A 22,322-nucleotide genomic window follows, 5' to 3' on the forward strand; every position below is an offset into this window, starting at 1 on the left:
GTCTCTAACTTAAAACAGTAATTCCTTGCCCTTTGCCTGTTTATATAAATAAAATGGTCCTTGATGTTTTGTCAAAGTAGAACTAGATTTCTTTACTGTTTGCCTTCATGTTTGTCCTCAGTTTTGCATCTGATTCCATATTTTGCTTTAGATGGGAGCAGGAATCCAATGGAATCTGTACTGCTCTGCCCATTGAGGGCTCAGTGGTGAGCAGACCACCTGCTGCTATTGCTTCACACAGAGAACTACGTCTCTTCAAACACAAAAGCAAATACAAATCAGCTGCACGCGCCTGTGTCAAGCAGCACTGTTAGCTATTGCTGGGTCTGCAACGATAATAATGCTGATGCTGCTAGTTAAAAAATTAATTTGGGTTGAATCTGGAATTTCCCACACTTAAATTTGAAGTGAAAGGTTCCATTTTGGCCACCTTCCTATAGTTTGTGGACAAGAGCCAGTCAGTGGCAGCGGTTCTGACCTGTGCTGGTTGCACAGTGCAGCCCCCAAAGCTATTGAGCACACACGGGCTGGCTGTGCTGGCCATGCGGTCAGGCCTGAGGGATGTGTCACTAACACTTTGCTTCAGCTGTGCAGCCAGTCTGTGCGCTGCTGAGCCTGGGCTGTGCTGGATTCATTACACAGGAGAGAGCTTCTCTGTGTGTGCACAAAGCACGTCGGACTCACTACCTACAAACTGTGCTGGATTTGAGGCTGTGCTCCTGCCCAGGGCTTCCCAAAGCGATACAACAGCTTTGTTCTATGCAGGAATCTCAGCAAGCGCTGGGAGTGCAAACAAAAACCAAAGGGCACGTGTGGTGCCTGTTTCTCAGGAGCAATAATTCCCCTTGAGGGAGGGCAAAGCAGAGGGTTTATGTGCTGAAACTGATGTATGCCCAGGGAGGTTGTGGATACCCCGTCCTTGGAGGTGTTCAAGACCAGGTTGGACGGGGCCCTGGGCAACCTGATCTAGTAAAGGTGTATGTTTGGTGGCCCTGCCAGGCAGGGGGGTTGGAGCTACATGATCCTTGAGGTCCCTTCCAACCCGGCTCATTCTGTGATCTGTGATTCTGTATGCTGGAGGGGGACACCTCCACACCGGCAGGTGGCGCTGTGGTGCGGGACGTGCCGCTCTCTCCCTTCTTCCTGGCGCCTTTCCGTGTCGCTTTGGCGCCTCCGGATCGTAGCGCTCCGATTGGTCGCTTTGAATCATCCCGGCGCTGCTCCATTGGTGGGTGGTGGCGGCAGCGCTGAGCGGCGGGTTCGAATCCTCGTCGCCCGCCCCCGGCTGAGCACTGAGCGCCCGCAGCGCGGAGCTGGTGGCGGCGCCGGGCCCGGTTGGCCGTGGTACCGCTACGGGAGCGAGGGGCGCCGGCTTTGAGCGGCCTAGTTGTGAGTGCGGCCGTATCAGCGCATAGGGGGGAGGGTGCAGGCACTCGGGCCCTTATGGCCGCCCGCACGGTCGGGATGGGGGGCTGGGTGCTGGTAGCGGGGTCCGTCCGCTCGGGCCTTCACGGGGAGGGACGGAGCGCCGGGCCCCGGGCTGGGGGGGGGCGTTGGGGGCTGCGGGCGGTGCGGGGCTGCCGGCCTCGTGCGCTGCCTGCGGGCGGTTTCCAGGCCGAGGCAGGTTGCCGTTAACGTACGACTGGGAAAGCTCCCAGCTGGGGCCACGTTTCCCTCTTGATTCGGTGTGTATTTGTATGTAGGGATGGCGGGTTTTTTTAGCTGTGTCCCCTAATAAACGCTCCCCCCCCCCCCTTTTTGTGAATGTTCCACTCTGCATCTTCTTTATGGCTAAATCTTGATGCAAACTCTCAAGGAGCTGGTGTAGCTTTTGGGGTTTGTTTGCATTCAAGGAGCGCCTGTTGAATCTCACGGCTTTTTTGTTGCAGGTGTGCCCACAGCCATGGAGGATTACACCAAGATAGAGAAGATTGGGGAGGGTAAGTAAGGTTGCCTGGAGCTTTGCGAGGTTCTGCAGCTTGGGCTGCCAGCTGTTGTAAGCATTGTGACCTCCTGCTATCCGGAGATCTACTGGCATTCTATGGAGTCTTATATAGATGTAAATGCACTCAGGCTGCCTTTCTTCTGAAGGTGACAGTGTCTGAAACAGCTGCTCTGTGCTGGGAGCCATCTCCCTTCACACTGATGGCCAGTGGTGCACCGTGCCACTGCAGGGCAAAAGCGTTCTGAGTCAGGAAGTCGGCTTTCCTGTTTGGGAAGCTGGAACACATCTATTCTTTTGCAACTGCCCTTCCTTACAAGTTGCTCCTGAAATTGCACTTTAGTGGGTGTGCTTTTGTTTGGAGCCCCTGGTAGGGAAAAAGTGCTACACAGGTGTTTTTACTGGGGTTCTGTGCTGTTGCTGCTCCCATCACAGGGTGATACCATGAACCCGTGTGCAGAAGCACATTTAAAACTATTATGCTGGTTTACTGTAAGGCACCTTAATGTAAAAGAAGGCCCGTGCAGATGTTTGTCATGACCTCCCTTTCACTGGGAGCCCTTCCTTTATCTAAAGTAGAAGTTGGTTCAAATAGTTATTTTTTTCTTTGAGATTTACCACTAGTTCCGATTATATTTTCCGCTGAGGCCCATAGCTCTATTAGCACTACTTTGTCATAAGGATTCTTGCCTATGTAGCAGTTTTTATTTGCAATGACTTATCTGCACCTGAAACCAGTATTTCCTATATGCGTTTCCCTGTTTGTTTGTTCAGGTACCTATGGTGTTGTGTATAAAGGGCGCCACAAAACTACAGGCCAAGTGGTTGCAATGAAGAAAATACGTCTAGAAAGTGAGGAGGAAGGTGTTCCAAGTACTGCTATCCGAGAAATATCTTTATTAAAAGAGCTGCGTCATCCCAATATAGTCTGGTAGGCATACGCTGGTATTTAGCCACATATTCTCTGAAAGGCACCAGGTCTCTTCAGATAAATTATTTTTCCACTGTTCTGGGAAGGAGGCAGTTATTCTGTATAGTTGCTGCAAAGCAGATGTATTACACTTTAGTCCCAAATCTGGAGAGCAAACTGGTTTTTAATTAAAACTGTCTTCTGCTGCATCTATTCTAAGAATTTAAGAAAAGTATTTCTGTTAATTATCTTCAGAGTGGTTATTGGAGGAATGGAGACAGTGTGCTTTTTGGAAACTGTTTCTTACATCAGCCTCAGAACTTTTTGTTATCGTGGGCTTATTCGTCTGACTTGAGTGTTCTTGGTGTGGGCCTTTGTCACCATGCACTTCCTTACTGTCCCATGGTAGAGCTGTATATATATAAGCTATAATGCTTACAGCTGGCACATCTGATCCGCGCCTGAAACTTCCATCAGTGGCTGCCTGATGTGAAGAACTGGTTGTAGTCAATGTCTTCTGTACAAAATACTTGCGCTTTAATGTAGTAAAATACTTTGGATTTAATGTGGCCTGAAATTGGCCAAGGTTCATCCAGGTGGTGTCCCAGTGGATGAATGCTTGTATTTAGAAGCCTTTATAATCTATTAAGGATGAAGGAGATGCTTAAAAACCCATACAACTCCTGCTGCATCTAGGAGGTACTTATTCTAATGCAGAGCCCTTAAAGTCTTCCAATGATTCTGCTATAGTAAACCAGATTCAGATGGAAGTTAGGCACTGATACCTTCTTCAGCCTTCCCCTGCCTCATGCTAGGCACAAGGAAACACAAGACTCAGAGGAACCATACAAGGTGTTTGTCTCATATATGCTCAGTTTTCCAAACAATAGTGCAGTTAATCTTTGAAGACTGAGAGAAAGCTTTGTAAGCCTTTCTTATTAGGAACCTAGAAACATCAGCTTGTGTCCCTGTTGAGAAGGGAAACAAGCCAGCGGGTCTGCGTACTTTGCAGTGGAGTTGACTGTACCCTTAATTTTCAGTCTTCAGGATGTCCTTATGCAGGATGCAAGGCTGTACCTCATTTTTGAATTCCTTTCCATGGACCTCAAGAAATACTTGGATACTATTCCGTCAGGCCAGTATTTGGAACGTTCACGTGTTAAGGTAATGAGGAGAATTTCTTAGTATAACTTAAAAATTAAAGGTGCCCTACAAAGCTATAAGCAAGTCTTAACTCTTGCTTGTATCTTAACTGTCTGTATTTCCTTGAGGGGAAAAAGGACTGAAGAGGCAGCTGTGACTAATAAGATGAATTTTTCTTTAAAAGAAAGTTCTGCTCTCAAATGAAACTATGCCTAACTAATGAAACTAACTGCCTTGAACTAAACTCAGTTTTGTATGAATTTCTGGTGGAACTCAATATTTGTAATGCTTTGGATCTAATTCTATGGAATTAATATAATGAAACAGCTTTATGTTGTAGAACCACTGACTTCACTGAAGGCTATGTTGTTTTTTTTCCCCCCTCCCTCTGACCTCACTCTGTCTGCAGAGTTACCTGTATCAGATCTTGCAAGGTATCGTCTTCTGCCATTCAAGACGAGTTCTGCACAGAGACTTAAAACCTCAGAATCTTCTAATAGATGACAAGGGGGTGATTAAACTGGCAGATTTTGGATTGGCTCGAGCCTTTGGAATTCCGGTGCGGGTGTACACTCATGAAGTGAGTTGAACATACTTTTGGTCATTTGGACAAGGCTGATCAGCTTCCTTGTACTGGTTGTTTATGAAAGAGCTGCAAATAGAATCATGGAGCTTTTAAAGTTGTCATAAGCTAGTAGCCTTAAGGTTATATTTCAGCTTAGTTTTACTTGGTGGCTTTCCAACCCCCAGACCCTGTTTTACTCTGAAGTGCTAATGCATCTTATGGATGCTGCTGTTACCTTGACAGTATGTTAGATAGGCCAGACCAGTCAGATGCTAAAGATGTGCTTCCTGCTCTTTGTGAAGGAGTGCAGGCAACTGCTTTGCTTGCAGTAGAAACTACTGCAATAGAATTTTGTGCACTTTTAAGTGAAGTTTGATGCAAGTATTTTCACTGATGCTTGTAGCTTCTAGTCCAAACAGGATATTATTTTTATCAAAAAAGCTGAATGCTCCTTAGTAAATAATGAGCCATTGTGGTCACAGTCAATTAGAAGACTTGATTCTATAAACTTATCTAATAAAGAATTCTTTGTTTAATAGGTAGTGACACTGTGGTACAGGTCTCCAGAGGTACTGCTAGGATCTGCTCGTTATTCCACTCCTGTAGATATATGGAGCATAGGTACCATATTTGCAGAGTTAGCAACTAAAAAGCCACTTTTCCATGGGGACTCAGAGATTGACCAGCTCTTCAGAATCTTCAGGTATGTCATGCTGAAACAAACTGTCCCTTGCTGTGAACATACTAAAATCACAGCAGTGCCTACAGTCTTCATACTAAACTGATCAAATGTTGTGCTTATGCTTGCACAGAGCTTTAGGGACACCCAACAATGATGTGTGGCCTGATGTGGAATCCTTGCAAGACTATAAAAACACTTTTCCAAAATGGAAACCTGGCAGCCTGGAAACACATGTCCAAAACTTAGATGAGGACGGACTTGATCTGTTGTCTGTAAGTATTCTCTCCTAAACTGCCTGTTAAGAAATGAGCAGGTAGTTTCAAGTACTCTCTAATTTCTACAAGCCTGTAGTGGATACATTCTTGGCACCAGCATTAATTATGTGTCTGTATGACTGTTCATGTAGTTGGAAATATTTTCATGTGGTAGCATGTGGACTAATAGTGTCTGGCTCATTTTTGTTAAGCTTTTGTGGTGGTCGTAAATGAATGAAGTGATGGAAAAAGCTGGATTTATTGATTAGTTGCGAATCTGGAGGCTGTTTAGGTCAGCATGCAGGGTCTGTGTCAATTGTATCTTAATATTAATTTGGAGGTTTGGCTGTTGTTGAATGGCTTCTGTATTTTGTGGCTAGGGTGAGTTTACTTCAATTCCATGGCCAAGCAGTTAAAATAGTGTGGCCAAGTTTACTTAACAAGGTCCTGCTCAGACTTCACTTAGTTCACATACTGTCACTGCAGATGAATCTGCGTTATTTCTTAGACGTGCTTATGTGCACATCAAGAATGACCCTGGATGACTCGATCATTTGGCTTTGCTAAAGATCCATTTACATGGCACAGATTTGCTATAGTCGGGGTTTGTTCTATGCATCTTGAGATAAGCTGGAACTTCAGAACCACCTTGCTACAAGGAGGGCCCTGTAAAGCAATTACCCTTGTAGCTGGCTCCTGTTTTATGCAGACATAAACAAGAGAAGTCGTTTATTATGTATAATGGAGTGTTACTCAAGGAGCTCAAGTAACTACAATGTCTCACTTGTTCTTCCTGAGAACAGAGCCATAGTTCAGGTTGGCGTACTAAACAATGTTTGTTAAAGTTTCTTTGGATGGCTTGTAGCAGTATTTTACAGAAAGAGCTGACTTGCAGAGTAATTATCCTCAACCCGTGCACTGAGAGCATCACTATTAAATGAGTTTGAAATTGAATTGTTACTGTTCTTATTTAAAAGCTGAAAGCAATTGAACAGGCAAGTGAGTGTTTTGGATACGTTTAACTGGCCTGCTAAGTACTGGACTGAGCTTAGTGGTGGCTTCATCATGAAAAAAGCATGTTTTTGGCTGCTACTAATGTACCCAAAAAATCATTAATCAAGTGATCCTAACAGTATACTAATCTTCATATTGAATTACATCAAGTTTTGTCTTTGATTAAGACTAAAATTTGAGCTTTCTATAGCTGCCTACTGACGGTGGCATGGCTGCTTTTTGAGGCATCTGGAATCCATTTAAATTTCCTGCAGTCCTGCTTCAGGCTGAAGTGATACAATTTTAAAGGCAACAGAAATGAACAGCTTGTTCCTAGAGCAATAGCAATAGCATGGATGTGGCAGTGAAAGTGTTTGTAGTTTTGTAGGCTGTTGAAGATGGAGGCAATATGTATAACAGCTAGCTTTAAAATGGGGTAGTATACTTACTGATTTAGAAGTGTATTTTCCTCTAGTAAGGATGAGTAAAATGGAACAGACTGTTGGCAGGGATTTGGCTAGTTTTAAGGAAGCTTTTAAGATAATTTAAAGTTATGCTAGATATAAAAACTCAGTTGTCCAAAGCCATGTAACCTTCATAAGGCTTGGAAGGACTGTAGGATGTCCATCTGAATTAATTATGTCTACATGCAAGCATACAATTGCATGCGGTCACTCCATAATTCTTTTGAGCCAGATTGCACGATATAAGCTGTGGGTGCTTTTATTTTTTTTAATGGATAGCAAAGCAGGTCTCTTGCCTCTCTTCTAGTAAGTTACGAGAACTATTTTAGAGGGGATGGCATCTCCATTGTATTTTCTACCATTGTCTTCATTATTGAGTTCTTCAGCTGAATCAAGTCACTTTTCAAAATGAAATCCATGTTTTAGAACTGTTTTTATCAGATCCATCTGCTTTACATATGCAAGTATACTTCTCTCCTAACCAGGATCTTGTTGCTGAACAGTTGCTATATTTCAACTGTGAACAGCTGCACCAAACTGAAAACAAGCTGCTTCACAACAGTTCCTTCAATATCAGTGTAGTAAAATAAGTGCGTGATCACTTGTTTATGAAAGTATTATAGGCTTTAGCAGCTTAAGTTTGACCAGCTTCCCTTAACTGAGCAGTTGAGACTAATAATTATTGCAACTTGATAATTGATTCTGGGTTTAGTTAATGCACATGGTACCATGATACAAGCATGGACTGTGGATAAATGGCTTTTCACTTTGGGATGTTAGACACTAATACCATTCTTACTTCTAGGTAGGAATAACTACTTCTGTGAGGTATCACGGAACATAGGGAAGAACGTATCTCAAGTTATCTGATTATTACTGTGGTTAAATATGTATCTGCTTCACGTTTACTCCCTCATGAAATGGATATTCAGTGTTTTCTTTTGTTTTTCTTCCAGAAAATGTTAATTTATGATCCTGCAAAAAGAATTTCTGGCAAAGTGGCCTTGAACCACCCATACTTCGATGACTTGGACAAATCTGCTCTTCCCGCTAATCTGATTAAGAATTTCTAAAACTTTGGACTAAATCAGAGTGAAATGATCACAATTAATTCTACTATTGTTTGTCTGTAGCTTTGTCTGTCAGCCAACCTTATAATTATGGCTTTTTGTTTTGATTTGTGTTGCATAAATGTAAATATTAACTGGTGAACGCGGTGAACCTCTTATAAATAAAACTTTACATTTAGTGAGGGACTGAGCTTCTTTCCACGCCCCTACAGAAGGGCAGCCTTTTAGAATGGGCTGCGAAGTTATGGCTCGTCCACCAAAGCAGGTAACTGAAACTACTGAAACTGGTTTTGAAACAACTTCTCTGAAGTTCAGCTGTTTCATTGCCATGCACAAATGAAATCTAAGGCTTACACTGTACTGAATGTTACAAATGACATCTAAAATGGGATGCTTCAGTAATATGCGATTCAAAACAAAGGAGGTGGCCAAATGTGTCCCAGGGTCTTTTTCTGAAGGTATCTGGAACATCTGTATGCTTTTCTGTTGTCTTGAAGGCCCAAGAACGTATTTTGCATTGGTGTGCAACTTGTGAGTCAGCATACTTCCATCTCCTGGAATAATTAAGGTGTGTGATGTGGAGTTGTACAAGGGAATTGTCTATATACTGATGTGTAGTTGGCTGATGTGGCTCTTTTCAACTGCTAGCAGTAATGCAGTTCTCATCTGATTCTCATTAAAGATTGAGCCACCTGGATTATACTGGAAAAGCTAAGCTTTTCACATAGGTTTATTCAAGTAAATGTTAATTTAACAAGACTGCTCTCAGAAATGTAATAGTCTGAGATGTTACATGCATATAGACTCCTCCACAATTAAAGCATGAGCTTTGTAAAACTCCAGTGTTTAACATTTACAGGTGAGACTATTATAAAATCTTGACAGAATTCATCAAATTACATACTAAGAAATGATTGACCATCACTAGATTTCTAATTGCTACCTTTGCTCTTGGTTTCCCATACATCAAATGGGACACAATGCTAGATTAGGAGAAGAAAAGCAACAGAAGGCTCTTGTGGATACATTAAAATCACATAGTTTGATAGACTTAACTGCAGTTCTCCTTCCAGTGTTATAGCTGCTGTAGTCTCTAGTTGTAGGACTGTACATCTGTCAGGTTTTATTAGATCTCAGCACCTTGGGGCTCTTAAACTTGCTGACTTGCAGCCAAGTGTGGTATGGTAACAAAAGTCTGTAAGTTTTAAGCCACACATGTGAAAGGAATCATGCAAACCACTCGAAAATAGTGCAGTTTATAAGTCCTGTCATATAGATGCTGAGGGGTGAGTGAAACAAAAGCAGCGGAGATAATGTTCTATCCATCTGATGTTTACTTTGATGTTTATTCATGACTTTCATGTTTGTTTATGAGTAGCTGAATGAAGTGCTGGACCTGATTTTAGTTAACCGGCTGCTTTTACAGATGTAAATACCAGTTTGAGGGGTGGGGTGGTGAGCATTATTTTCTGCAGGATGATTCTTAATCTCCAGAAGTATCTGGGTACTGTCACAGTAATTGAGTCATTTAGGAGTATACAGTGAAGCAAGATGGGGAGACTTCTAAATTTGCTTTTCTAGAAAGTTCTCTTTTAATTGAAGGTAGAGGGGAGGAAGATTGCTATAGCTGACTGGTGTTAACATCACTGATAAAATGCATTTTCAAGGCAGATTAGAGTAGAGGTCTCAATTGCTGTCTTTTGAGTGCAGTAATTTAATACGAGCACACAGGTCAGGGGACAATATTGCTGGTGCTAACTGGTTACACTAGAATAGGAAAAGGAGAACCTACAGAAGGTAAGCACAAGCCAGCAACTGCTCTGAAAAATTGGCAGATAAGTATTTAATTTAAGGAGTATTATTTAATATTTATTTAGCTATCAGCAGATAGCTTCTGCTACATGAAACTACATTGGTAAAACCAGAGCTGCCTTGCACTTCTGGGTTTTACTCCACTGCGGATAACAGCTGGCAGCTCTATTGATAGTGCTCTGGCTGTGTAGTAGAACTGAACTGCTGCAATATGTTACTTTCGTCCTTCAGCTGAGGCCATTGTAGCACTTGGCAGGGTTTCACTGGTTCGTGCTCTTTTATTAGGGCATTTAGACAATTGAAAGGTACTAAGCTAACATTTGTTGGATGTGGGCCCAACACGCAATAACCACTATATTTTTTCATTGCCACAGATAGAATGATTACTTGAGAGTAGAAAGCACTCTGCTTTGCCTGAAGTAACTAGGAGTCCATGTATTGTTTTCTTTCCCCCTGTGTGTGCAGTAGGCTCAGTACTAAGTTACACAGTTAAGTTACTAAGTGCAAACTTGCTATTATTACTAACTAATCTAGGTTATAGATTAACCAAGTTGAATTTTTGGATATCTTTAAAGGTTTTTATAGTGATGGTGAGCGTCTGCTGAAGACCCACAGGTTTGCAATGCATTTCTTAATGTTGGAAGAAGCAAGGTGGGAGGGAGGCAACAAAAAGCAGTCTGCTCTTGGTTGCAATCAAGTTTTATAACACTGCATCTATGTCACCTCTGTTATGGCTGCTGGTCAGTGTTTTCTCTTACAGTACAGGCAAAACCCGACAGGGAACATTACTTTCTGTTTCAATTGCTTGTATTCTATCCTATTAAAAAGTAACGTGGATCAAAATGTTGGGGTATATAAGACTGGGATCAAATTAGCTTTATTATTATTTCTAAAGCAAGCTTCTAAGTGCTTTCAATTGTTGCACTCCAAAATATCTGGCCTACGCTACTGAATGCTTGCAGACTGAGTTCAGCTGCTTTTATTTTACTTTGATGTAATAACATATCCCCACTAAAATTAATCACCATCTGCTTCTTTGAAAACAATTGATTCTTTAAAGCAGAGGTCTCACAGGGGACAAAGAAAACAGCAACACATTACTTTCTAAACCACTTGGATAGGACAACTATCATCAAACCTGCTTTCCATGGTACCTTTCCACATGCAGGTGTCAGGGTCAGAAGGGTCTTTCTCAGGCCAGTTCCCGTACTGCTTTTGTGCTGTGGTGTTCAGTGAATCCATCATCTTTAATATGAGCAGGTAGAGGGAAGTTAGCTGATAAGTCCGTAGCAGAGCGTGCTTAACCTGTTTCAAACAAAGCTTCATTTATACGCTGTTCTTTTTCAGTGATTTATCTTCCTGTGGTCATTCTCCTATCGCAGCTTGTGTACCTTTACAGCACCTGGAAATGGATCAGTGTCATTAGCTGTCTGCTCCTGAAATTACTGCCACCAAACATCCAGAACTCATCTCTTCCTGTGCTTTCCCTTTATCCAGATTTTTTTGGTCACTTTATGATGCATGGCAATTTTGTCATAAATCTGATATCCTTTTTCCTTGCTGATTTTCTTGTCTAAATATCTCCTGCTATCATATCTCAGCTACTTTTAGAGTCACGTTTCTTTCTGAAAATACAAATCTATTTTTCCTCACCTCCTTATTAAAACCTGTTGGCTGTGTATCGTGTTATACATCTTACTCTCTGCCCAGTAGTTTACTGTGGTAGGAGGTACGAGTAATTTTGTAAGGAAAGATAAAAGCAAGTCCAAGGAGATTAAATACCTGGTACTGCCTGCTTGTAGAATGGGAGCTTATCAGATCTCAGAGTAGTGGTTGGGGCTGAGGTAGACAGAGGTTTAGCAATTTGTCTGGAGAACTATATCTTCAGTTTAAGCCCCGTGGTTGAATAGTAGTGGCTTCTTCCTCATGTGTGAAGGGAAAAATGAAGAGTTGGAGGGATGTGAAGGAAAAACTGTAATAGGCAAAAAAAAAAAAAAAGGTGTTTGTAAGAAAGCAGGATGCTGCTTAGAGCATGAAACAAAATAGATGTAAGGAGCAGAGTGAACCCCAGAAAGAGGGTTTAAACCTTGGTGGGAACCAGGAAACTTCTCACAGAAGGAAAAAACAGCTTTTTGTTGCTCTAGAAAGCAGAAACTACTCAGAGTTGAGTCTGGAACTGCTATGCCAGCTCTTATTCACCAGTCTTATGTTTGCCTGTCCAAATGTGTCCGTGTGCCATATTTACTCAGCCATAAAAGAGATGATTGACCTCTGCTTTAACCAACTAGCTTGTTTTCAAAGCAATGCCAGTTTAAGGCTTGGATGTAACATGACTGTTGTAAGCACAGTCTGCAAGTTGCAGCTGATGTATTTGTAACCTCCTCTGGCTATGCCAGGCTGTCTGGTAATGTGTGATTTGAAGAACCCCCTAGCTATCCTACTGTACCCGACTCAGAAACAGAAAGGCTAAGCGTGCTGTCTCATCCCCATCTGTGTTCCTCAGTGTGGACTGCAGTTGTACCTGGAGTAGTGTTTGATAATCTCAGCCTTGGATACTACAGATGTTAACTTGTATTAGCACACACGCATTTGTCACTTGTGGTAATTTGTCAGTACTAGGAAAAAGCTGTTCTCAAATTGAGCTGTTAAAGAAACAGCTTTAAAGTTTTATGTAACTAAAGTAATTGGAACAGGAAAAGCGCATGTACTGCAAAGCTGAATTCACTGAGACCTGCTCAATTTGCTGGCAAACAGAACACTACCTACTGCTTTATGCTGAACACAGAGCTGGTTCCAGAGGGAAAAGGTAGGGTAATGATTAAAAAGATTTTTATTAAATTAAAACACTGAATACTTCTGAACAATTAAAGTTAGAATGTCCCTTATGCATAAGTCAGTTTCTGAATGAAGACTAAAGATGCTGTTAAGTACATCATGAGAGCAGCTCAGGGAGGTACCAAACTTATAGGGTAGTACAGGCAGTGCCTTGGACTAGCCCTGCAGTACTGCTGGTAAATCCACATTCTGTGTAATTCCTGCAGTTTTAAAAACAAACACACACAGTTTGGCACTTCACTGCTGTGTGTAGATCTGTTGTCCAAGTCGGTATAAGCACTTTTTTTCCAGGAGGGAGAGGACATCAAGTTATTTGGGAAACTACTCAAGAATAATGCCAAGTACCTCCCCTCCTATTCATTACCTTTGGAAACCTGTCTGTACTGGGACGTGCACAAAGAAAATTCCTTTGCTCTTTCAGATGTTGAAGCAGGGAATAGGTATAAGATTTATGTTGGTCCAAAGAGGACAGGACCTGTATGTGCTGGAGTCATAAACCACCTATGAGAAGATATCTATTCAGCAAGATTGCAGTTGCCTTTGCTGTAATTAAAATTAGACAGCAAATAAAACTTTCTTGTATAGCAAATGGGGCCCTGTGGCTTTCCAGTAGCTGGAAAATTCAGTACTTTCTGAAAATTCAGCTTTGAATGGCAGTATTTCCTGCTAGGTATCTACAGGCAATCACAGAAAAGACGTTGCACTGCTACTGGCTCTGTCTGATCATACTTGGTATCAGCTTTCTGAAGACCAAGTGAGAATAAAGAAACCTTGTTATAAAGGCCATACTTTGTCAAATCTGACTCTGTTTCCATCTAAACTCCCACACCTTAATTTCTGACAGGCTGTATCAATTATTGGAGGCAATGTAAACATTCTGTGTTGCTTTGGCTATCAGTTGCTCTGATTTACTTCTGGGGTAATGACTTTTGGTTTTGTTTGCACTGCGTATTCCTGTATAGTGTGCTGTTTTCCTCATGTGTAAATGTCACAGAATGACCCGGGTTGGAAGGGACCTCAAGGATCATGTAGTTCCAACCCCCCTGCCTAGCAGGGCCACCAAACATACACCTTTACTAGATCAGGTTGCCCAGGGCCCTGTCCAACCTGATCTTGAACACCTCCAAGGACGGGGCATCCACAACCTCCCTGGGCAGCCTGTTCCAGGGCCTAACCACTCCTAGTAAAGAACTTCCCTCTAACATCCAACCTAAATCTTCCCTCCTTCAACTTGGATCCATTTCCCCTAGTCCTGCTATTGTCAGCCCTTACAAAGAGTTTACTCCCCTCCTGGGTGTAGGTTCCCTTCAGGTATTGAAAGGCTGCAATGAGGTCACCCCGCAACCTTCTTCTCCAGGCTGAACAAGCCCAACTCCCTCAGCCTGTCTCCATAGGGGAGGTGCTCCAGCCCTCGTCAGTGGGAAACTAAGTACCTTTGTTGCCAGGGCATATTTCTCTTTGGAGTGGTCTGTTGGCTACTCCACTGTCTCCTTGTATTCAAATCAATAGCTGCAATCTGTATTGATGCTTCTGCTAATTGATTAATTGACTGACCTCAAACATATGTATCTATTATTGGTGGCTGATTTGGAATGGAAGAAGTGGAAGTGGCAGCTGGTCTCTCCTACTTAATAAAATGATGAGTTAATTATATATTTGAAGGTAATTAGTAGCTTAAAATGGTTAAATTTCTCCAGTTGTTTAAATTAGTACTATTACTTCTGCTGACCTCTGTAGAGTTTAGACTGACTGCTGGAGGAAATTAGTTAAGAAAATATTTTTGCTAACTTTTAAGTTGCACCATATTCAATTTAGTTTTGACAAAGCGTTGCCTACAATTGACAAAACATCCTGTCTGTATAGGGTAGTGTGTTCCTGACCCAGTCAAAACTTGTGATCTTGGTACTTTCCAGCATGGATCCTTAATCCTGAAGAGACATCCTTTTCCCAGAGCAGCTCAGACTCGCTTAGCTTGCTGTTCCCCATGGACCTGGAATCCAAGAGGGCTAATGCATCTCCTCTCCATTTAGTTAACTCTGCACCTACTGTTTTTCTTTGTGTAAGATATCAACAGGTAATTCTGTCTTTCAGATACATTATTTGCCTTTAAAAAATGAGGCATTTTGTTCCTGTATCATTGAAAACTGTTATTCCTGTTCCTGTCCTCTCCAACTGCCTTTCAGTGATATTTTTTGCCCCATTATCTGAGTCTATTGACTTAAGAGGCAGCAGAGATGGAACTTCTAGAAGGCCTTTCTCCTTGACAGCGATGAGAGCTAGAACACTGTAAGCAAGCTGAGGGCTCTTTCTGCCTTGCTTTCTGCAGAGACTCAAGATGAGGATGAGGGTTATCTACCTGAGGTGGTTTTATTTTGTGAGCATTTTGACTTGGTGATATCAGGGAGCTCGGGCTTTAAAATGTTCTCAGTTGGTAGTGTGGAGGGATAAAAGGAAAGGTCAGTTCTGTTCACCCCATAGCCTTACTCTTAATGGATCATGCTGCAAACAGCTTATTGCTGTGACCTAGCAGGTCTTCAGCCACCTGTGAGGATCAGAAAGGATTGGACTCATTGAAGGAAGGAAGGGGAAATCTTAAGGATCTGTCAGTGTCTCTCTTCATGGTTCACCTTTGGTTGCTTCCCGTGTGACCTGGATGTTTTTGTCTCATCTCTGTTCAGCAGCTCATCACTCAGAGAGCTTCTATGCTCCATTTCAAGACCTTGATGTTTAAACTGTGGAGAGTAGCGTAAATATTTCACAGTAGTTTGCTGAACATTGTGCGCCCTGGGCTCTGAACATACCAAGTTCTGTGTCAGAACTATGCCTGACACCGGCCCACTTTTCCCCCCTAATGCAGGTTCCCTGGCTGGAAAAAAAAGAAAGGATTCTTACCTATTAAATTTCCTCGATCTTATGGGGATTACTGCCTCTGCAAATTACCTCGTCCATCTCTAAATCTCTTCTTGAGATGTGCTGGGAGTACTGACTGGTTGGGAAGTTAACAGGTCCTCAGCAACCTTCAGGAACAAACAGAAGTTTTTACAGGAAAAAAAAGCAGAATTGTTTCTAAAAAGCAGAAGTGTAGAACTGTCAGGCAGCTGAGGGTTTATTTTGCATTCTTCATAAGGATAGGAGTGTTATGGGGAAGCCTTTCTTAACAGTCACTTAAAGACTTCAGGTATGACAATGACAAAACATAGTAAAGTCTTTATCTGTATTCAGTATAAAATGGTATTTTTGTTTTTATTATTCGCTTGTTTGTCTCCTTGGCCACGAGGTGGCACTATGGGACCTGAATACAAAAACACACTGCGGTGGGGGAGGGTAGAACAGAAAAGCTATCACTCTGGTGGCTGCATGAAAAATTGAAGGGTATTTATTTTCTGGTAGTCAGCCAGGCTGAAAATACTATCTGAATTGAAAACCTTTCATGAAACATCTGGGCAGTTAAATTTTGCTAACTTCAAAGATGTGCGGCACTGCACTGACATACTGATTTCTTTCTGTAGTGAGGAATCTCATAGGCTAACACAAAAAAGCCTCTGTGAAAACTATTTCATGCTGAAACTAATGATCAGAATTACTTTTCTTAATAAAATGAGTATTACAGAAGTGCCAGGCAATATTGTTAGGCTGCACCAAGCCAATAATCAATCTCACAAGTCCCCAAAACTTGTCCATAGTGAACAATTTGCAGTGGATTTTTTGAAATTGGCAAGTTCAGTATCTAGACTTCCCACTCTGTACTTTGGGTGTGCAGAATTGCCCACTTTTTGTTCAGTAGTCTGTCATTTCCTGAGCTTTTTCAACAGCTTGATTAATTCTCTGCTGGGGGGAAAAACATACGTAGCTTATAACACTGGCGTTAAGGTCTTATTTTATTTGTTTTTGTGGTGCTCTCCTAAATGCAAAAGCTTTTGTCTCAAAGTAGAGCTATGGGAAAGGTTTCCCAGATGACTTGATTGCTGAGGCATGGAATTATTCAGTCACATGCCTGGTAAAACTGACCCTAGTGTTGGTGTATGAGACACTACATCCTTTCCCTTTCCCAGTGTATATAGTGATGCATAGGTATGCAGCTAGCACAGGTCTACACTAACAGTTCTAATCACTCAGCTGCTGGAGACAGGAACACGAGCACCAGTTTGTTGGGTGTACTTTGACAGTTGTCTCTGGGAATGGAGAAATACACCGTTCACTTCCCAGTTCTCAGTAAGCACGTATTTTACACATGGGCAAAGAGCAGAAATAAAAGTAAATATACAGATGTTCAGTCATATGAGATGTTGTCCTGTCTAGGCATGTGTTATTTATGTGGGAAAATGTTAATGATGCCTCTTCATAATGAGGATTTTTTTTAGTGAGAGAGTCACAAGAATCACACACAATGTACTCAGCTCCTGTCCTGTTCTAAGGACAGACACTGAGTGCAGAGAAAAACAGTCTTTAGTAATATGTGCCATTGGCTTAAATTGAAGTCACCGTAGATCATTCTTCCCTTCTTAGAAACCGTGCCAAAGACAGGCTGTGCAATTTAACTCTTACTGTTCACCTTTAACAGCCCAGCTTATAAGCCAGGATACTTGCCAGTAAGAACACTGCACTGCACAGCTCTGTGTGTTCAGAGTGACAAGTATCCTCAGAGTGCAGTGCCATGCACTGAGGAACACAAACTCAGATCTAGGTTAGAGGGACTGCAGACAGAAATAAACAATGCTGTGTGTGAGGAGCTCAAGACATTACTCAGCTTCTAACTAGAAGGTACTGAGTAAGAACTCTATGGAAGATGGGTTGGTTGGTTGGTTTGCTTTTCCTCTCCTTATGGGGAAATGACGCAATGCATATTGTGTGTATTCTTGCAATGCTCAGCAAAAACTAGGCTAGTCTCTTCAAAGCTGAGCACACGAACTAGAGGAACAAGGTACAGCTTCCTTTGCCCTGGTGTCAGTAAGAAGAGTAAAGTACCATCTCTGATCGTATGATCTGCTACAATAAAATAAACAAAATCACTTTCTATAGAAGAATAAGTTTCTATATGAGATTCTCATGTAATGCTTGTCACGTGGTATGAAAATACCTTCTTAGTTAAGAATTGCCTTGACTTAGAAAAAAGTTTATAGATAACATAAAGCAATGTTTGCACAAGATTTTCCTTTTCTAGCTTTGATCAATTATCAGCTGCTCTAATTAGCTCTCAACACATTTGTTTTGTTTTTTGAACCTAAAGTAATTGTCATTATTCCCTGTACTTTATATGCCTGCTGGTTATTTTAAAAGATGAAGGTGTTTTCAGTACAAAACATGCAGTTTTGTAATCTCTGTGCAACCAAGCAGCATTGAAAAGTGCTTTTGTTTTGGATCTGCTGTTTCTTTGATTTGATCTCTTTAATTTCTAAGAGCAAAGGGGTTGCACATTTATTGAATATTTTGGAATCTGGGAAGTACTTCCCAGATGATGAAATCAATATTTATAAAAAATGCAATGTGGAGAAGCCTTTTTACCTCTAGGAGATTTACCTTAGCTGTGAACTTGCCCATCAGTATTTTTAGCACCGCTCCTCCCGTGAGCTTCACACAAATGTCCTGTTTCCCTGTAGGCAGCCACAGGCAGGGGGAAGCTAAAGCAAAGCTGCAGGCTGTGGGTCTCCTATTTGTAGACCACGCATGCCAATTTTCCTCCTAAAATGTGATTATCGCCTTTACAACACAAACTGGACCTGAAATGTCAACAAAACTGGAAACTAAACTATTCAGCATTACCTCCAGCAGAGAGCAAAATAAGCACATTCCTGCAGTAAGATTTACTACGGACAGACTCAAATTTCACATCAAACAAATCTAGCAAGTGACAGGTCACAAGACATGCCTTCAAAATACAGGGGAAAGCAAAGCAGCTGGATAAAGATTCCTGGGGCCTGGTATGGTTGGTTGAAGAGCGCTATCAGCATAGTAAACCAGCTGCCAGGTCAGTGATTAGTCTGTATTCAGCACTGGTTATTCTTTCAGGCATCCTTTGTGTTTGATTAGGACTGTCCTGCAAACATTCTGTTACTTCACATCTCTTAAGAAAATAACAAAAACTTTGCCACTGCATTTCAGTTCTGCTTTGCTAAGATTGTGGAGGTACATAGAACACACATCAAGTAAACAGACCTTCCTTTACCAAAAGCATTGTCAAATGAAAAGGTTATTCCAGGACTTCACATTACTACAAAGCAGCTGGTGTATACTAGGTGATAAATGCCTTAAGCCTATGACAAATGAGAGGTAATCCCAGTTTAGTCCTTATCCTCCAAAATGAAAAAATAAAATAAAAAATCTAAATAATAACAATAAAAATCTGACATAAGTAATTGAGCCTTCAGAAAGTTCCCTGACCAGCGGGAAAGTTTCTCACCATCTGGCCCTACAATTTCAGTATGACAGGCTCACAGCATTTGCCATGGTTTTGACAGTCCTTGACTTTGCCATTTTAATAAGCTGGATTCTAAAGCACAGCTTTTCTGTTCAGTAAAGTATCCTGCAGAGACCTAAAGGGCTTTTCACCTTTTCAGAAGTTAAACTCATCTTGTTGGGTTTTACCCACACAATTGTGGAACAAGAGTGACAGGCACCCATTTAGAGGAATTTCAAGCTCTGGATGCTACATGTAAGCAGGAGGAATCGGTAACGTCAGAATTATCTGACATTAAAATAATTAAGGATTTGTTGTTGCTTTATTACAATTATTTTCATAATTTCTGGCTATAAAGTTATGGTCTTTGTGATCACTATTGGGCCTATAAGATTTTCTGACCAGTTACAAGAGCTAAACTAAGACTCAGATACTGTTGGTTTAGTGTCCAACAGCCACATGGGATTATCAGTGTCTCAGTTTTCATTTAAAAAGCTTCTTATAGCATTTTAAAATCTCTAGGGCTCACAGAGAGGGCTCACCTTGTGCAAAGCGCCCCAGACACATACCCACAAAGCGCACATACCCAAGAACCTGCAGCCCCACGCCAGCCCTAGTAGGGGTCGGGAGAGGAGGGGGAGGTTTGTCTTGGCTGCCAATATCCATGTGCCTTCCCAGAGCTCATCCTCCGAGGTTCCTGAGCCATCCTCTCCTCATTGCTACCTGTGACTTGTGTTTGGCTCCAGACAAATCCATGTGAATCTCTTATGTGCATTACCAACTCACAGCTGGAGACGAGCTATGGCGTGAAGGGCATTTGTCCACATTGTCTGTACATCTGTAAGGCCTTCATAATGCTGAGGAAAACAGTGCTCCAAAGCACCTCAGATGACCAGACCATGTGGAGGTCCCTAGTGTTTCCTCCATATATTTAATCACAAGCATACATCCCTTATGGAGATGTATATTCCTCATACTTTACATGAGCGTGGTGTTTGTGACAGATAATTAAAAGACTACTTCCCCAAGGAAGCCATGAACCTGTTACCTGTAGGACAGGTCACAGTACAATCATGAAGGGATGTTTTCATTTTTGTGTTGCACAAAACCCAATAAAACTGAAACACTTTTTCCGCATACCTTGCCAGCTAATAGAACCAAGAAAAAGAAAGGTTATGCTTGACTAAATCCAGGAAAACTTCAGTTAGATATTGCAGGAGAGGCAGCGGCACACAAAGGGGATTAAAAAGAACTATTTTTTTTCTGGTCAGCAAAATGATTGTACCTTTTTTTTCCTTAAGAACCTGTTCATTATCCTCTTACCGATCCAATCCTCATATTTTATATAGAGCTGCAGCAGATAATGGATTACAGAAGGATGTCAAAGTTTGTGAATGGGTCTCCACTAAGAAATAAGCTTAAGATATTTTTAATTTAAACTTTTTAAAGAATTATCTGTTTTACGTGACAGAATGAAAGGAAGAAAACATTAATACATTTAGTACAGCACAATTTCATTAGATAAAGATGTAATTAAAAAGCAATGCTACACCTGAAATAAATTCACTTTCCTAGTAGGTCAAAACCCACTGAAATAAAGGCTAGAGGAGAAATTGGGAATGCTGCAAAGGTTTCTGGGGGATAGCAGAGCAATAAAAGGTGAAGTAGCAACAGCTGCGTTGATTGCACCAAAGTTGGAGGGGGATAGAACAGTGCTCAGAGTTAAAGGAAGCAAAGGTAACGTGCTTCATGCTTGCCTGGTTTAAATTGGTATTTTTGTTCTGTTGTGTAAGAAGTATTAAGTTAAAAAGTTTAAAAAAAAAAAAAAAAAAAAGAGAGAGATCTTATGAAGGCTTCGTGGAAAATCCCCTTCTTACTTTGCAGGGGAATTTCCACTGCTGGACAAGGAGGTAATGTTTATATACTAGTAGCAATTTAGGTTGGTGTTTGCTTAACTTGTATGTTTGCTCACAGATTGAGCTAAGGATTCCTTACAGTTTCATTTGCTCTGTTTTGGTATCCAGGGTTGTAGTCTGCTAGAAATCTTCTCCTGGGTTTGTTGGGGTTGGCCTCATGCAAGTTTATGACACTGCAGGATGCCTCCTGTAAGGAAATAATTGTGAGCTTCTGTCATTTCTAGATTCCAGTCTCTGCTCCCTGATGCTATGCTACATCACTGTGCAAAAGAAAGAGGTGTTTAAGTAAGGAATGAGTAGTAAAACATCTAATAACTATAGGAATGGACTGCTATGGGGGACAAATCAAGGCTTGGCATTAATAGCTGGAAAAAATGCCTTGCTTGATTCAGACATTCAACAACATGTTCACCTTTTATTTTGCTTCTTTTGATGTTGTAATTTTATCTTATTTGATACTTTTCCTGCCTTCTGTTTCTGACAGCCTTTAGAACCCTCAGCAGGCAGGTGAAGAACCCCAAAACATAGAAATGAATCTAATTTATCAAGAAATGTGGATGTTCTTGTAACTACTCGCAAAGCTAGCTAAGTAAGGGTGGCATTGATGAGAGGTAGGTTTTAATACATACTGCTCAGGAGAAAGCAAGGCCAAAAATAAGCCATTTGTGTGACTGGCTTGCATCCAAATGCAGCAAGTATGAAGGTTGTTCTAGCAGCTCACCTGCGATAGTGCTTAATGAGCTGCTCCAGTGCTTTCTTGCAGCTGGAGGTTAGAGAGTGGCTGTGCAAGAAGAGCCGTGTGCATAAGCGAGATTTGTAATATCCTCCTCAGCTAAAGCAAACATGGGTGAATAGACTAGAAGTGGCAGTTGTGCATCTAAAACCAAGCCTCAGTTTTTCCAGGAGTCACCTACCACCTTCTGTTCAGCCTTGCTTAAGTATTAGCATTTTCCTTTTTCCTCCCCCCTAGTCCAAAAGACATTGAAGCACACATCATGTTTTCAAGGGCTCAGTTTGCACTGACAGCAAACCACTAACACAGGGCAAGGATGAAAGACTCTGCTCTCCCTGAACTTTATATCCTCAGTCTATTTTTAGGAAAAACAGTGGTTTTCTTGATAACCAGTTTAGTACTGTCAGAGACTATGTTTACCCAAGTGTTCTCCCTAAGGCTCGTGTCTTCAATTAAAAACTGGTACTACACCTCTGTATGAATATCATTCTCAGCCGAACCTGCGTATTCCCAAAGGGCATTTATAGTAGATGAAGCAATGTTCTGTGTGTGACTGCAGTCTGCTATCAGACCATCTAGGAAGAGTTGTTCCTTCTTAGTCACTGGAAA

At 41.6% G+C, this 22,322-nt stretch overlaps 1 protein-coding gene and 1 long non-coding RNA gene across 2 annotated transcripts; one reads left to right on the forward strand and one right to left on the reverse strand.

The window, feature by feature from the left end:
• The first annotated feature begins 1,289 nt into the window (after window positions 1-1,289).
• Window positions 1,290-8,201, forward strand: CDK1 (cyclin dependent kinase 1). Its single transcript, XM_015866267.3, has 8 exons — window positions 1,290-1,389; window positions 1,890-1,940; window positions 2,717-2,873; window positions 3,893-4,016; window positions 4,405-4,575; window positions 5,100-5,263; window positions 5,373-5,514; window positions 7,910-8,201. The coding sequence occupies exons 2-8, from the start codon at window positions 1,904-1,906 to the stop codon at window positions 8,024-8,026; spliced, it is 912 nt and encodes a 303-aa protein (XP_015721753.1). The 5' UTR covers window positions 1,290-1,389; window positions 1,890-1,903; the 3' UTR covers window positions 8,027-8,201.
• Window positions 4,510-21,022, reverse strand: LOC107315683 (uncharacterized). The gene is made up of 5 exons (XR_004307739.2): window positions 18,188-21,022; window positions 15,563-15,687; window positions 11,618-11,807; window positions 10,990-11,237; window positions 4,510-4,647 (listed from the first exon to the last, which is right to left on the reverse strand). It is a non-coding gene; the product is annotated as an uncharacterized LOC107315683 (long non-coding RNA).
• Between the last annotated feature and the right edge of the window lie 1,300 nt (window positions 21,023-22,322).

This window comes from Coturnix japonica, chromosome 8, assembly GCF_054131305.1.
Source record: "Coturnix japonica strain WE chromosome 8, WE-NBRP24, whole genome shotgun sequence".
NCBI lineage: Eukaryota > Metazoa > Chordata > Aves > Galliformes > Phasianidae > Coturnix > Coturnix japonica.